Raw genomic sequence first — 17,152 nt, 5'->3', positions numbered from 1 at the left:
CTTTTCGGTAAACGCCAATATATTAACATAACTTTGCATAACAAAATACTTAAAAGGGATTATTATATCATTACCTGGCACAACCTCAAAATCGGTTTGGACCCATTTTACAGGCGACTACATTATATTTAAAAAAAAGCTGCTTACAAACCAAAGCTGTACGGTAAAATAATTTAAAATAAGTAGGCATAATTCTCCTCGTCTAAATTTGCCAAGGTTGCATTGATGGGCGGGCCTATATTTCGCGCACATCATTTACTCCATCTGTTCGGTAATCCGACTATAGAGCCTTGGAGATGTAACTTCATAATGTGATTAAGATTCTTCTTTAAATATTTACATTTTGGCATATTAAATGTATTTATTAAACCAAAATACACGCCAAATAATTATAAATGTTAATAACTGATGATCTAAAGCAATAATTTTGACACCTACATCATTTTTTCTAAGATTAATTTAAAGGTAAATAAAAAAATATATATTTTCAGAAACATTATTTATTTTCCAAAATTACTTAGCATTTAGCATATACCATTTAAATAAAATTTCTTCGATTTATTCTTCATCGACATTGGAATTTTCGGATATCCATTGTCTGTAGTGTATGAGATTAACAAAAGTAAATCCTGTTGAAAATTGACACAATGGTTTATCCTCTTGATATATTCTACCGGATGTAATTCCATATTGTACTCCATTAATAACTAAAGGTCCACCAGAGTCACCAGCACAAATTCCCCTGCGTAAGAAATTCAATATTAGTAATAAAACCTTATTACTTAATAATTATTTTAATAGTAGAATAATCAAGTAAAACCGACTACTATCAATAATGTTAAAAGACCTCTGAAAAATGAAATGTATAAATTTCAAACCAGTAAAGGTGGTTCAAAAAGAAAAAAAAAAACATAAAGAAATTGACGAAAAAAAATATAATCTGTTTTAATGATGTACTGATCTTCAATCGTAACTTCTTCACCTTTGGTTATCCTGTTTAGGTAGACAAATATTTTCACTATCATCACACAATATGTCTGCATCAGGAATTGTAAGCTTGACAGCATGTAAATCTTCAGTACGTTCGTTGTTAGACATCATACCATATCCAGTTGCTATAGCGGTCTTACCGTATAACAAAGATTCAGATTCACCTTGAGGTGGCAAACTAGTAAAAAACAATTATTTTTTAAATGTTTGCTATTACTCGTTGTTTAAAAATGTACATATATACAGGTTGGAGAATTGAAAATTACGCATTGTAAAGAAACTCCTTAAAATATATATAGTTGCTGCGAAACCAAGTTCTTCCTTTCATTTAAATCCTCTCTTATTTAGAGTAAAAGAATTTTTAACAAATACTTTTTTAACCGTCGCAGTACTACTAAACTGGCGATATTAAATGACCCGCTATTTCTCCAGAATTATCACCAAATGACTTTTATTATTAGAGTTATTTTATATGATAATCATTTACAAATACGATGAGCCCTATGTAATGAAAAATAACGCCTTAATTTTCATTATGTTATACACAGGGACCCCTATCAAAGTAAGAAGCTCACTAAAGTCACGGCGTACTAAAAAAAACAACGACTTTAAGCACGTCTCTGTATGTAGTGATCGATTCTCCAACCTGTATATTAATATATTATAACACCAATTATTACCTGATTTTATTAATTTTCTTGGAATATTCCAATTGATCTTTAAGAACTATAATTGCGATATCATTTTTCATATCTGATACTGATGGCACTCCGTTGATAAAAGCACATGTAGCTTTGAAATTTGGATGTAAGTTAATCTTTTCAACTAAAATATCCGAATTAATATGATCAATCGTTGACTTTCCTGGGGTAATAGAAATTTCCTCGGGGCGTTGTTTTACCCTAATGTAATATAAAAAGTATAGTAAAACATTGTAATATTGTAAAGCAGTTTTCATTTACCATGTTTTTTCGCTATATTTATCTGGTTTTATTACACAATGACCAGCAGTAAGGATACATTTCTTTGATATGATAGATCCGCCACAGCCTTGTCTGTCATTCAAAACGAATACCTGGTACGGATATTTATTTATCGATACCTTCTCGCCATTAACGATCCTATTCTCGAGTGCGGCCTTAAAGACAATTAATAAAATCAGTACTTACTAAATTTTATAAAAATGTCTATAAAGTTGGAATTAAAAAAATATTAACTATTTACAAGGCTTCTAGAATTTGGATGCGTAGTAGCAAACTTATTTTATTCATTTACACGGGTGCTATCGTATCATTGACAAGGTTTACATCGGAAAAATTAATAAAATAGAGACAAATAGTAAAAAGTTTGAATATTGATAATTTGTTTGTTTTTGAATATGCCAAAGAAGTGTTAATTAATTTATTCAATAAAATTTAAAAATGTTTAATTCTGAACTATTGTTGAGTTAGCTGTAATGAAGTTCATCCAGCAAATTTTAAAAATAATTTTAATTATATTTATAATTGTTGTATAAATAGATTTTTTATTTGAATGCTGTCTGACACAAATGAGTTATAATAGGTATTTTTGTTAAATAAAGTCCTGCAATAATTTTATATAATGAGTGAACTCAGTAATTGTTCATGTATTATATAACCCTATATCCTGTATACCCTATATTATGATGCTATATTAAATCTTTTACCCAAAATACTATTAAAATGTAACAAATCAAATCAAATCAAATCAAAATTGGTTTATTTGTCAAAATGTACAGTTTTATAGGTCAATAAAAATTACAAAGAAAAAAAAAATTACATTGACAAATAGGACTATTCTCTCGATTATAAAACCGTTTTCCCTAGTTAGCACAAGCAAAGAAGGGATGAAAAAGCCCTTTACAATTTACAGAAACAATTTTACAAAAATAAAAATAACGTTTTTATATAGGAATGCAAAGTAAGATATAGAATTAATTAACCTAAGATTTTAAGACAGGCAGCGGCAGTGTGACAACGGACGAGCGCAAGGAGAGAGGACAGACGAGGCGAAAAAACACCCCAAAAAAATAACCCCAAGATGCGTGCATCGGCCTAGGCTATTAAAAAATATACGTATGTATGTTACGGAAAAAGAAAGAATAAAACTAAAAACGGGATTTTAAAATATAATCTCCGAACATTCCACTGAAAATTAGCATATTATATACACATGTATATCTTCTGTTACATGTTACTATTTCTTGTATTATGTTATTATACGCATTATCACATTTTATATATCACCCTACTTGAATTAATTGCCAATTATTTGTTCCATAAGTAGTTTAGATTTTATTTGACCAGAGAAAGCTCCCAAGGGCATTTGCTTTATGTCATTGTTTAAGCCATTCCACATTTGAACAGCTACATACTTAAAAGAACGTTGAAATGCTGCGCTTCTATGCAATGGTACGATAAAAACGTTATTTCGTGTGGCATGCGCATGTTCGAATTCTTGAAACTGACTTCTTAAATTAAATGGTTGATTATTATTTACTATGCGATATACAAAATTATACATATGTAGCTTTCTTCTATTATTCATATTTAATATTTTATTATTATTGAGATAAGGCGATATATGGTTTCTGTAGGGATACTATAAGAGAATCTCATACAGGAATTTTGGACTTTTTGTATAATTTTTTTATTTTGTGAAGATAAAGAATTTCCATAGACTACGTCACCATAATCAAACAATGACAAAATAAGACTATCGCACAATAAGTACTTTTGTTTTGCCGATAAATTTCGCTTAAACTTAAAAAGTTTTTTTAAACGTAAATAAGCAGTTTTCGTTTTATTTTTTATGTGTAATTCAAAAGAGAGAGAGCTGTCAAATATAACGCCTAAATTTTTTGCCTCGGAAACAACAGGAATTGAAGTATTATCAATAGATATAGGATTTAAGGATAAGTTGTGTTCGAGCCTTTGCCTTATATTAAAGTTGGAGCACATAATAAGAATTTTAGATTTTGTGGCATTAAGCTTAAGATTATGATTTTCTGCGTATTTATGTCGACTAATTAAATCACTATTAAAATTTTGATAGAATAGATTTATATTATTAAGGTGAATTGGAATATAAACTTGGGAATCATCGGCATATTGTTGCAAAGTGGCGTGTTTTATTACTTTGTACATATCAGCCACGTAAATAGAGAAAAGTAACGGCGATACTATAGAGCCTTGAGGTACTCCCTGGTTAAAAGGTGTAAATTCTGAGTAATGCTTTTCAGACTGCCGAACCACCATAACACAACTGTCTCTATTACGCAAATAATCCTTGAAAAAATTTACACCGCTCTCTGAAATACCAATATATTTTAATTTTGCCAATAACATTTCATGGTTAATCGTGTCAAAAGCCCTACTAAAGTCCAATAAGGCCATACATGTTGGCTGACCATTCTCCTCATTTACCCTAATATCATTTAAAATACCCACCAAACTTGTAGACGTGCTAAAGTTTTTTCTGAAACCGGATTGACAATCGGGGATAATTTTATATTTATCAACAAAATTTGAAATTTGATTAAAAATATGTTTTTCCAGAATTTTAGATGATGCTGGTAGAATACTAATTGGTCTGAGATCTTTATGCTCTTTTGGATTTGAATTTTTTGGAATGGGTTTAATAATTGCCCTTTTCCACACATTTGGAGACTTTTGTTGAAGAATACATTCGTTAATAATATGCAATAAAGGACTTAAGCAAAAAGGCAAACACAATTTTATATCTTTTATAGAAATACCATCGATTCCCGTTGCATTTGATTTAATAGTCGAGATTATTTTAATCATATTGTCTCGGTCCAAAAGCTGGAAATTAAGTTCTACATTATTTATGGTATTATTTTGATAAAATTCAATACATTCTTTACTTGTAGTATCAGGTAGGGTGGAAACAGTATTAAAAAAATTGCCAATATCTGTTGGATTTGATATGTTAGTAGGTAGCTCGTTTTGATATCTTTTTCCTTTAGTTAAGAATAGTTTATCTGCTATTCTCCAAAATTCTTGTCCTTTTTTGTTTGATAATTGATTAAAAAATGTTATTTTTTCTCGTATTATAGCATGTTTTGTGTAGTTTCTTAGCTGTTTATAATATTCAAAATGAGGCTGAGATTTACTTTTCAGATATTTTTTATGAGCACGATCACGTAATTTGATAAGAGTTTTTATATTTTCGGTTATCCATGGACAGTATATTTTCTCTTTAATAATTTTATTTTTAGTCGGAGCATGTGTATTTAAAAGCTGTAAAATATGTTCATTAAAAAACTGCACTTTGTCATTAATATCTATAAGGCGGTACATCTGATCCCAATTTATAAGCAAACCATCGTTTATAAAATTTTCCATATTTATGTTGTTATAAACTCTGAAAGTCATGGATTTTTTTTTAACCTTTATGTTATCATATTGAAATATTGAATAAATCAGATTATGATCCGTGATTGTTTCTGCTATGGCAAGCGACTCTGAGTTTAATGACACCAAATCATTACTGCAAATTATATAATCAATAAGGGTACCATCACCAGTGTTCATGTTAATTCTTGTTGGTTCTGTAATACGCTGTGAAACATTGAAATATTCTAAAATAAATTTTAATCTATTTGAATATGTATTTTGTTTTAAAAAATCAATATTGAAGTCGCCTGTTATAATTACGTAATCGAAACTTAACGTTTAAAAAAGCTGGTATGCTATTGGCAGGTGCACGATATATCGTAATAAGGGCGAAAGATCGTTTTTTAATTGAGAATGATATGCCCAATACTTCCAAATTATTAAAAGCCAAATTTAAGTTGTTAAATGTTACAGAATTTTTTATATATAGTGCAATTCCTCCACCACGGCCCTCTCTGTCTTGTCTTATTAACTTATATTCTGGCAAATTGAAACATTGGGTTTCACAGTTTTTATCTAGCCAGGTTTCCGTAAGGGCAAGAAAATCAAAAGGATACTGTGACATATACCAAGAAAATTCGTCAAATCCTGTATTCATTGACCTGATATTTAAGTGACCCACCGATAGGTTTCCCATAAAATTACCTACCAAATCCTGCATAATATTTTGATTATCCGATACACGCACACTACTGAGATCATTAGCCATAATCTATACAATTAATTTTAGTTTTAGCCCCCCGTACCCCTCCCCAAGCTCCCCCGACCACAACTGCAACACCAATCCTGCCATAACCAATTAATATAAAACCCTGCATCTTCAAAACAATAACACAGCAAAGCACCGGTACGCATATATACAACCACTCCAGATATATAAATTCATACCCCTTGAAATGGCAATACCTTTTAACAACAGTTTAAAAGAAAGAAAATTATCCTAGTAGACCAACCCAAATATTAAAAACGAAATTATAACAACACCAAAACAACCCCACAGAATATTTTAAATATGTATTTAACATATTGAAAAACAGCAGAAAAAATCTAACTTTTCCTACCCTTACCTAATCCTAATTACAAAAATTATGTTCTTGTTTATTCATTAATTTCTTTTTTTCTTCAGAAATATAGTGTGCAAATGACAATAAAAGAAAACACATCAAAAAGTACTTACAATTCGGTGTTAAACACAATCGCTTTATTCACTATTTTTTAATCCGGATAATTCTATTTCGTTGCTAATTCTGTGCACAGAACCACCACACTTCACATATATGTTCCCATTAAGGGTCCATACATTTGTTTTCCCGAATTGATTTACTGCATTATTTAACAAGGCTAAACGGAGCCTTGTAAGGTCTTCCTTAATTTGGATACCACTTTTATTTAAATATTTACGCGATTTGAAAATGGACACACGCGCAGCGTCATTTGTGAACTGAACTAAGATCGCCGGTGGTCTATCGTTAAGGTTTTTAGATGGTACGCGATAGCATTTTTTGATGTCGGAATTCTGAATATTACATTTTAATTTTTTAGTAAAGAGGTCTTGAACTGTAGCACGTACATCTTCGCTTTCTTGAGCCTTAACACCAAAAATACGTATGTTGAGACTGCGCAGAGACTGTTCTTGGGAATCCATGTTGTCTTTTACTTGTTGATATTCCCCTTCTAGATTTTTAAGTTTTGCTTCCAGGGATGTTATTCTGTCATTCTGCACCTTAAATCTTTCTTCGAATTTGTTCTCAACGATCCTAGCCACCTTGTCAGCTATCTCTTGGAGAAATTTGTCATTGAAGGTGGCCATAATCGTCGATTTAATCTCCCGAAGATCGGCCGATGACAGACCCATATTTGTAGTTTTGACAAGCTTAAATTCAGCACCAAAATAGCAACTTTTACTGAAAACTTCACAACCACTGGATAAAGTAAACCTTAAAGTTTACTTTGCGATGCAGAGGAATAATTTTCAAAACTTGGGGACAATATATTTTAGAATTATTTGAGGAGCGGTCCTGAACGCAACCGATTAACTATACAGCGCCATCTGTAACACTAAATACCTTCATCTACAGATTAGATTGAAAAACCTATCAGGTATTTTGTAGCACAGCACGTGTACAATGTTTAGTAGACATTTTTGTCTTTAATTTAATAAATGATGCCATAAAAATGCTGAGCTTAATTTACAAAAAATAGATAATTTTATGGTCCTGTAATAAAAAACAATATTTTCCAACAAAAATTAATTTAGTTGGTGCAAGAACGTGTTGCTGCAGCGACATGCGTATCCCTACCTCTATTATTTAGTCCTTCCTCTATACACGTTCGGCGGTTGAAAAATTTCGAATATGATTTTTGCGTAATGTGTAAGAAGGAGACGGAGTAGAGCGAGAACAAACTTGGCTCCACCCTGGGCGGCTATCGCGTCGTCGTTGCGCTTATCAGCCCGGTTAAAGTTCGGTTGCAATTCCTCGCATACCTATGTACGTGTTAGCCGATCATGTTTACAATTTATTTCAACCTTTGGTACGAAGGATACGGTAATAAAATAAAAATGGTTTTCACTGTTGATCAAAAGATTAATATCATTAAATGGTATTGTCATGCGGATAGTGCAGAAGAAGTTGTCGGCCGTTTTATATTTGCATATCCTGATCAGCAAGTCCCTACTGCTAAAACAATTTATAATATCTGGCATAAGTTTGAGCAGTCGGGATGTGTAAATCGGTGTGCAAAATGTTCTAGTGGCGATCAGAGAAACCTCGTCGAACACCTGACGCTAGGATTGAAAAGGAGGTCAAGGTGTGTACTTTTGTGGAAGTAAGTGAACCTTGTTCTAGCTCCCAAATTTCTGAAGAAATTGATATTCCAAGTCGTACAGTGCGTGATATTTTGAAAATATAAAATTAAAAACACTCAAGAAATGTTTCCAGAAGATCAAATAAAACGCTTGGAGTTTTGTAAAACCTTAAGAGAAAAAATTGATCAAAATGACGACTTCACAAGTAATATTTTATTTACAGACGAGTCATCTTTTTCTCTTCTAGGTCGACATAATTCTTCAGTCGTGAGATATTGGTCTCGGGAAAATCTACATTTGAGTGTACCGTTACGAACTTAATACCCGCAAAAGGTAAATGTTTGGGCTGGTATTTTAGCCAATCACATTGTAGGGCCTTTTTTTATTGATGGTACCTTAAACTCTGAGAGATATTTACTTTTATTGCAATAAAATATTATACCCGCTGTACGAAACTTGGATGTTAATTTTGAGAAATTTGGTTTCAACAAGACGGATGTCCCGCTCACAACGCTAGACAAGTGCAGGACTATTTAACAAACACTTTGGTAAACGGCTTACACAAGAGGTACCATACCATGGCCTTCGCGATCTCCAGATCTGACGCCTTGCGATTACTTCTTATGGGCCTATTTGACGGAAATTCTTTACTAACACCGACATGAAAGAGCCGTTAATTTGGACGAATTGCGACTTATTAATTAATAAGAAAGCGAAGCATACTAAGACAAACTACTCAGACAGTATTTTCTAACCTCTTTTTGATGTTGTAGATCCTGGAATTTTTTGAAAAAAATTATTAAATATTTTGTAACTGACGCAAGCCATAAAAGGTACTTAGAAAACACTAGCTGTTAAGGATGTTTTTTTGACCAAATAGACTGGTAAAAAAGGCAAATCTAAGTTACTTGAGTATCTCGAGTAGTATCAGCGCTAGGATCTAAAAAGAGTCTCAAAAAAATCCAAAAAATCTGATTTTCACTGAAAAAAATTTAGAAACAGTCGCAGTTATTAGATTAGATTCCTAAAAGAGTATAGCCAATAAAGAGAAAATATAGGGACTTAATTTACGTGGGTGAGACGTATATTCCCAAATGCAGGTAGAGAAAATGGTTCTGTTCCTAATGCATATTTAACCTTGAATTATTTTAAGAATTGAAAGTGGATGAGGAAATTTCATGTTAGATATAAAACCAAAATCTATTGCGGTTTTTGATATTGTCCCATACCACAATAAACCAATAAATAAGTCACCAACTTCCATGTCAAGAAAACGAGAAATGTAAAGGGGAGTGAGAGGAATCAACCTTATATTGATAAGTCCAATAGTTCATAAACCGCAAGAGAGTACCTTTTGGCTGAATTGAAAGAATATATGACCAAAAAATACGTAAATTTTAATTTCAAAGAGTTATACAATATGGTCTAAGAAGTCTCTGTGTAAACGAGCTCCAATACAACCGACAAAAATACATTTTAAGGGAACCAACAATATACACGGTTGTGGAAGAACTTTAATTGTGTGGAAGAACTTTTAATTGGTAATTTAGATAAAAAGGATAGTGATACAGCGAGTGATATTAAAGTAGAAGAACACAGCGAACAATCTGCAATAGAAAAACTAAATGAAGACGATCAAGTATAATGCTTGATTGTTAGAAACAATAAAACATACGCTTATTTAAACATTTCTATATATATGTTTTATACCGTTCCTAATAAGACATACATTAATAAACTTGTGTTTAAATATTTTTGTTGACATTTAACATTTTTAGTCACCTAACGGGAACCAATTCAAATCACACTATTAACGAGTTGTACAAAAATAAATCATATTTACCATCATAGCAATAATAATATTAAAGCAGTTACATTCTTACGTCGTTTTTTTTAAAAATCAATAAAATAACCTCTTAATAATCAACTTATTTATTCTGCAAGTAAACGTAGCACAATTTATTACATTTCTTATTTTCGGTTTTATTTGTATACGAATACTTTCACGCTTTTGTTTGCGTATCTCACTTAGGTACTAATTCTTAAAATTTTAATACTTGACGAAAACCTTTGAAATCTTAATAAAATTAGTTTCAAGGAATAAGATATTAACATATTTACTAAAAATTGTTATTTTCCCTTACCTGCAATTAATCAATATTCAATCAAATTTTAAAAAATTAAATACTAAAAATATATACAAATAGTTTTCCAGATAAAGGTAAAATTAAAATAAACTTACTTGCTTTGTTAGTTGAACAAAAACAATTAAAACGGACAAAGTTAGAAAGTACTTCATTTTTACAATTTGTAGTAAAAATAAATAAATCGAAACTTCAATTAAAAAGTATAGCAAAATCAATGCTCTTATATACAATTTTTTGAGATATAATAAAATTTTATTTATCACGCTCACCTAAAAAAAAAATTATACTTTTAGGCGTGACACGTGTTTAAAATTATTATCAATCGTGTTGGGTCTGCACGAATTTGCATACTACACGATAGTTGTGATAAGAGACAATTTTGTCTTATATAAAAAAATATTATTTAAATAATATAAAAATGTTTCATTAAGATTTAATAGGTAAAAGAAATACTACAAATAAATCACCAGCTGATGCGATTTAAAGATCTCGCTATTAACGTTCTGCCATGTAACTGATCAAATTTATTAATTATTATTATTTCCTCTCTATATCGGTGTCAAAATGGAATATTGAAATCCGAATACGTCAATTTTTATTATTCTTGCTAATTTTTTTCTGAAAAAAATTTCTAAACAGGGTAATGGAAAAAGAATTATATTAACCAATTTCATTTTTTCGAACGGAACATCCTCTACAGGGTGTTTCGGAAAATGTGGAAAATCTCTTGGATTCAGAAAGAAAATAAAAACATATGGAACTTTCTTATAAAAAAAGACACCCTATATGTAATTTTTTTAAAAGCTTCAACTGTTGTGATGTGCTCCTCTCAGAGCATCATCAGGCTTAGACATACACCTAAACAACATGTTTTTTGTATGATCTCTTGGAGAAAGAATAGATAATATATTTCTATTTATATATTAAATCAGTTCTTTTATTAGTGTACAAACACCCTGCTTAATAACAACAATATATTATAATAACAACAATTATCCCTTTCCTGACTCAAACGAGTAACTAAAGATCTCTAACATATATTAGACCTATACTTTATAAAATTCTCCCTATAGACATTAGACGCATCCATAGCAGAAATCTAATTAATAAAAAAAAATCGCAATTTGTGAGTCAAAAGTTTTTTTTGAGATGTTTTTACTAAAATCTTGGGCAGGTCATAAAAGACATTTGAGATTTAGGTATGTAAGTCAGTGTTAAAAGATAAATTTTGCATTATGGCTAAAATAGAATCAGCAAATTAATTTTATAAGTGTTAGATGTGTACAATTTTCTTTTACAAACACAGTCTAGGTGTACAACTATTCTGTAAGTTACTAATGTATCTCTTTTTCGTAATATGTATGAAAATTTAAAAAAAAATTAAAAGATATTTATTGTCGTAAAGGTAGTAGATGTATCTTTCGGATTCATGATGCTACCTGCTTTCGAGATTGCAGGTAAAAATTGTACTATGACATAAAAAAAAAAAAATTTTCTCGAAAATTTTGGAAAACTGTTCTTTGAAAGAAAATTGTCATTTACGGTTTCAGCGACCTCATATTTGCCTAAAAAGAAACTATTTATAGTCAAGGTACATTTTTAGTGTAATAATGCAAAATAGCTTAAAATAAATAATGAAATACAAATTTTGAATGCGATATATATATTTATTTTCCTCATATAGGTATATAACATATATTAAATAAGCATTATGGATTAGTTGATAGTAATAGCATTTTTTGACAATAGCATCAGTTTAATATAGTATTTTCAATTTATTATTCTTCAATACCATTCCCTCTGAGATCTTCACCAATAACATCATCTGCTTCATCGACATCGGAATTCTTGGATATCCATTCTCGGTAGTGAATAATATTAACAAAGATAAATTCTGAGGACTTTTGACATACTAAAGGATCAGTAGGGTTAAATATAGCGGATGAAATCCCATATTGTACTTTATTTATAACCAGAGGCCCACCAGAGTCACCACTGCAAGTTCCCCTGCATAGAAAAAAATTATTTATAATTGGTACAAAAATCCTATTAGTATATTTATTTAATAGGTGTTTCATTAACAAATAATAATTTATGTTTAATTTTATATGGCAATTATTTAGGCATTTCTTTACCTTTGATTTTCCTGTTCAGCTAGACAAATCATTTCATTATTATGACATAATGTATTTGTCTTAGAAATTGTAAGGTTTACTGCGTATAAATCTGTTGTAGAAATACTGTTATACGTTAGGCCAAACCCAGTTGCTACAGCCACCTTACCATAAAAAATAGATTCTGATTCACCTTGAGGTGGCAAGCTAATAAAAAATAAAATGCAATCATGTAATTTATTATTTAAAATTGTATCTATAGCTTAAAACTTTGTTGTAGTCATTCGATACCTGTTATTTATTATAAAAGGTTTCTTTGTGAAGCATTAGCATAAGAATGATACGAAGCTATTTACAACACTAAAGATTATCTAAAGTTCATAGTGGAGCTATCAAAAAGTCCCACTTGTAACAAAGAGCACGAACTTATCAAGAGTGAAAAGCCGAACTTATTTAGGTCCTATAGAAAAAGAAAAACAGGACTGGAATTTAATTCCAGGACCACGATACGCGGGGTTAAACTGCATGTTTTATTTTTATGTAATATTTCGGATTAAAGAGACTGTCGGATTGATTTGAAAATATTTACCACATCCAGAAGAAACTATTTTCGGTAATGTATTTACAATCCAAATAGGTTCTTAATTTGTCTTAAATTGTCTAAATAAGCCTTAAAAAGCAAGAAGAATAAACACAATTAGAAGCGAATGCTTGGGATTTCATCTTTACATAAATAAATAAATTAACTCCTATTTTTTGAAATACTATATATAAAAATTTAAAAAGTTACCTGATTTTTGCAATACTTGTGGAATATTCTAATAATTTTTTAAGAAAAATTACAGCAATATCATTTTCCGCGAGGGTCCCCCCTATAAGTTTGTGGTTCTTGAATATAAATGTAGCTTGGAAATTTGGATGCACGTTTATTTTTTCAGCTGAAATAGCCGAACTAGAATCGAGAGTGCTTGCCTTTCCTGGAAGCACAGAAACTTCCTCGGGTGTGATATATGTCCTAAAGTAAGATAAAAAAAAGTATTACTATGCAGCAATTTCCAATAAGCTTAACTAAGTTTTTACCATGTTTTTTCACTATTTTCATCTGGCTTTACTGCACAATGACCAGCAGTAAGTATACACTTTTTTGATATGATAGATCCCCCACAAAAGAATCTAATACTGCCATCTAGATTTTTTCTAAATAAAGATACCTGGTAGGGATAATCTTCAATAGATACCTTTTTACCATTAACGATTCTATTGTCAATTGCTGCCTAATAATTAAAAAATTGAGTTAATATATTACATATAAATTAGGGAATACATATTTCAATATTATGATTATGCATCAATTTCCTATTACATCCACTTAATCTTAGGATCATCATAAATAAACCTGATATACTTTTAATTTTTTTTTAATTCTAAAGCACTAAGAATTTAATAAAAAATATATAAGAAAACTTTATATATGTTTTTTTTTATTTACCTGCTGTGATAATTGGACAAGCAAAACTAGAACACCAAACAATTTGAGTGACCTCATTTTGAATATTTGTAGCAAAAAATAATTGAAAATTCAATGGTACAATTTAACCAACAGGATGCGCTTATATATGGCTTTTTTAGATATAATTAATTTTTATTTTTCATGTTTCTATAAAAATTTATAACTCTTACGCGTGATACACGCCTGAAGTTATCATCAATCGTGTCAAATCTTCACGAGTTTGCATGCCGCACGATAATTGTGATAAGAGACTTGGCTATAAAAAAAAGACAATAGAAAATAAATTCTTTAGACTTAATAGGTATATTAAACTTGATACATTAAAATTTAAATAAAAAATAGACGTTTGAGTTATCAATTTATAGTTAATGGGCATAATTAAACCTAAAATATTGCGCTCTAATAAAAATCAATGCAAAAAGGATCTTTTTAGATAAAATTAATTTTTATTACATATGATACAAAATAGGAAGGACATACATTTGGAATTATTGATAAACACGTCAACATTTAAGAGTTTTAGGATCTATTGCAAGTATTATAGCCAATACTTCTCTTTATTGTTTGGTAAAAGAAAAACATGAAAAAATTAAAAAGCATTAAAGCAAGGAATATAAATCTACTATATCTCTTTAAACTAACATTGTCTAAGTGTGTTCATATTTGTATATCAAATTTTAACGTATTTATAATATTTTCATATAGTTTATAATAATATAAACCAGGCAAAAAATCTGACATAGAAATCCGGCTTTAAACAGAATTTAGTAATGTGGCTGCAAATTCTTCTTTTGAATAAAGAAGGTGAAAATCATCTTAAGTTCGGATGAATTTTATTATATAATAAATAAACGCAATAGCTGATATTTAAATGTACCCAAATTTATTGTTCTAATTTAATTAAAGGCCTTGGCGTGAAAATGATGTATGCCACATGCAGTAGGTTTTGAGAAATCGCCTCTGGAAAATCATTTTTAATCCACAAAATCAAAATTAAATTCTTTTTATTTGAATTCGGTCGTAAAAGATAAAACACCTTACCTAGTCTTATACCAATAAAAAGGTTTTAAAAAAAATCACTAGATTTACTTTTTTGGAATTTAATTTGCAAAAAAATGTGGCTTGTATCCTTTTACATGAAAAAATAAAGGTAAACTGAAAAACATAAAAGTTAAATGAAAAATAAATTAATTGTCATCACTTAATGGGTAGTCTTCATCCAAATGCTCTATATCCATCGGTAATGCCCCTTCTTAACTATCCAGTTTTTTTGCGCCAATATCCAAAAAAAAATGATGGCTTACTTTAGGTATATACGGTAGCAAAAGTGATAAATTATCAAGTTTTTTGGGGTTTATTTTTATTGGCTCCATATATTTTTGTTTTAAACATTCTGTTAAACATTGCCTTCTAATACCTTTTTTCCAATATTTACATTTTTAAAATTTTCATTTAAGTAATGTTTTATCTTTAAAAGATTGGGATTTACGCTGTCAAGATACAAATTTTGCTAAAGGCAACTTTTTCTTTTTCATCGGTAAGCTTTTTTTTAGTAATATTTCCTTCTAAAGATTTGAATGAAAAGAAGTCTTCTCTCTTCTTGCAGTAACTTTAAACGGATTGGTTCTCTTACACTAACTTACTACCTCATACCAATCTGCTGGTTCATATACTGCCTTTATCTTCTTTTTATATTTCTCTATCATAGCAAAGTCCCTATCGGGCGGAAGATGAGTATGCCCCACTACTAAGAATCTATGCTCTATGGATTCAAATACACCTTCTGTAACCAACTGCTTCCACAAGCTCATTAAGACCCAGTTCTTATTTTGACCTCCGCAATTATCTGTATATACAATAAGGTTTTTGGGGAGGTGTTCTTGTTCTTTGAAATGTTTAAAGAGAATACTGGAAATCTCATCGCTACCTCTTCTACCAGTATTCTCAGACCACATGTACATATAGCCCTTATCATTCACACAGTCATGGACTCCAAGATTATATACCCATGCCTTCCTTAAGTAAAAAGCAGGACCAGTTGTTAAAGAGGGTACAGGGAGTGCTTGCTGAAGGTCAAATGATAATAGGTATGTACCCTTTAAAGCAGCCATTTTTATTTCATTCTTTAAAGTATTTTGCATTGCTTCAGCGCGCCTTAAATGCAACTCCTTTTCTGTCTTTAACTCCTTTAGAGATTCTTCATCTTCTTTAGAATTCTCAATGTTTACATCTAGTTCATCGTATATCTTGCAGGTATCGCTTCTTGGTAGCTTAAATCCTATATCAAAACTCAGAACAAAATATCCTTCTGTATCTATCCTGACTTATAGATATTATATTTTTTTCAACCCACCAAGGCTTATAATAATCATAGTATAAAGAAGATATATTGAGGTCATGATTAATGTAAGTTTTATGAGGATTTTTTTCCTACTGTAATGGCTTGTGTATTTTGGAATAATATTAATATGGTCTCGAGCTGACTGGCAGGCCTCCTCCTATATTTTATTAGGACGCACTAGAAACTTCCCTCGTTGATCTGGTTTAGGTGTGGTTAGGCCTTCAAGCATTTGTTTGTACAGAAGCTGTAATCGCTTCTGAGACGTCAGACCATGAATGGAAATAAATTCTCTTTTACATATTTTTACATTAAAGCCATTGACCCTCACAAAATAGTGAAAACTAAACTTCCGAGAAGAGATAGCTCTCTTTGTTTTCTTGGGGTATGAACGTTTTTTTGGCAACTGCTTTATGTTATGAAATAAATACGCGTTTTGCTTGTCATAATCGCCAATATTCCAAAAATCGTCAAAAATTTTATTTTCTGTACCTTGAAGCAACATCCTACAGTTTTTGTTGGGTAATTCTGCAGTTTAGCGGTTTTTGTTAAAACTAACGAAAAATGGTCGGGTTTTTTGCAAAATGGGTGGATTTGGATATATATTTTTCACTAAGAGTGGCGGAAAGCCAAATTTTATCACGAAGAGGGTGTTATCGCGCACTAAATCACTCACTATGAGACATGAATAGAATAACGTCATTAGAATAACCCTGTATTCGATTAGTTTTGACAACAAATAGGTTACAACTAAGGTGAGATTAGGTGTGGTGTTGCCAGTTCTGTCGTCTACTGCGTTTTGTCACTC

General features: G+C 30.5%; 2 protein-coding genes across 2 annotated transcripts; both read right to left on the bottom strand.

Annotated features, from left to right (window-relative positions):
- Positions 1 to 482: 482 nt before the first annotated feature.
- LOC126740552 (chymotrypsin-2-like) lies at positions 483 to 10,607 on the bottom strand. The gene is made up of 5 exons (XM_050446637.1): positions 10,478 to 10,607; positions 1,953 to 2,128; positions 1,671 to 1,892; positions 983 to 1,168; positions 483 to 742 (listed from the first exon to the last, which is right to left on the bottom strand). The coding sequence occupies exons 1-5, from the start codon at positions 10,532 to 10,534 to the stop codon at positions 559 to 561; spliced, it is 825 nt and encodes a 274-aa protein (XP_050302594.1). The 5' UTR covers positions 10,535 to 10,607; the 3' UTR covers positions 483 to 558.
- A 1,421-nt stretch (positions 10,608 to 12,028) lies between these two features.
- On the bottom strand, positions 12,029 to 14,141 carry LOC126740316 (chymotrypsin-2-like). The gene is made up of 5 exons (XM_050446281.1): positions 13,986 to 14,141; positions 13,577 to 13,770; positions 13,287 to 13,511; positions 12,518 to 12,703; positions 12,029 to 12,389 (listed from the first exon to the last, which is right to left on the bottom strand). Exons 1-5 carry the CDS (start codon positions 14,040 to 14,042, stop codon positions 12,161 to 12,163), a joined length of 891 nt encoding a protein of 296 aa, XP_050302238.1. The 5' UTR covers positions 14,043 to 14,141; the 3' UTR covers positions 12,029 to 12,160.
- Positions 14,142 to 17,152: the final 3,011 nt, after the last annotated feature.

The sequence above is a fragment of the Anthonomus grandis genome, chromosome 9, assembly GCF_022605725.1.
Source record: "Anthonomus grandis grandis chromosome 9, icAntGran1.3, whole genome shotgun sequence".
NCBI classification, from domain to species: domain Eukaryota; kingdom Metazoa; phylum Arthropoda; class Insecta; order Coleoptera; family Curculionidae; genus Anthonomus; species Anthonomus grandis.
The sequence above is the reverse complement of the archived record's forward strand: the minus strand, read 5'-3'. Positions and strand labels throughout refer to the sequence as shown.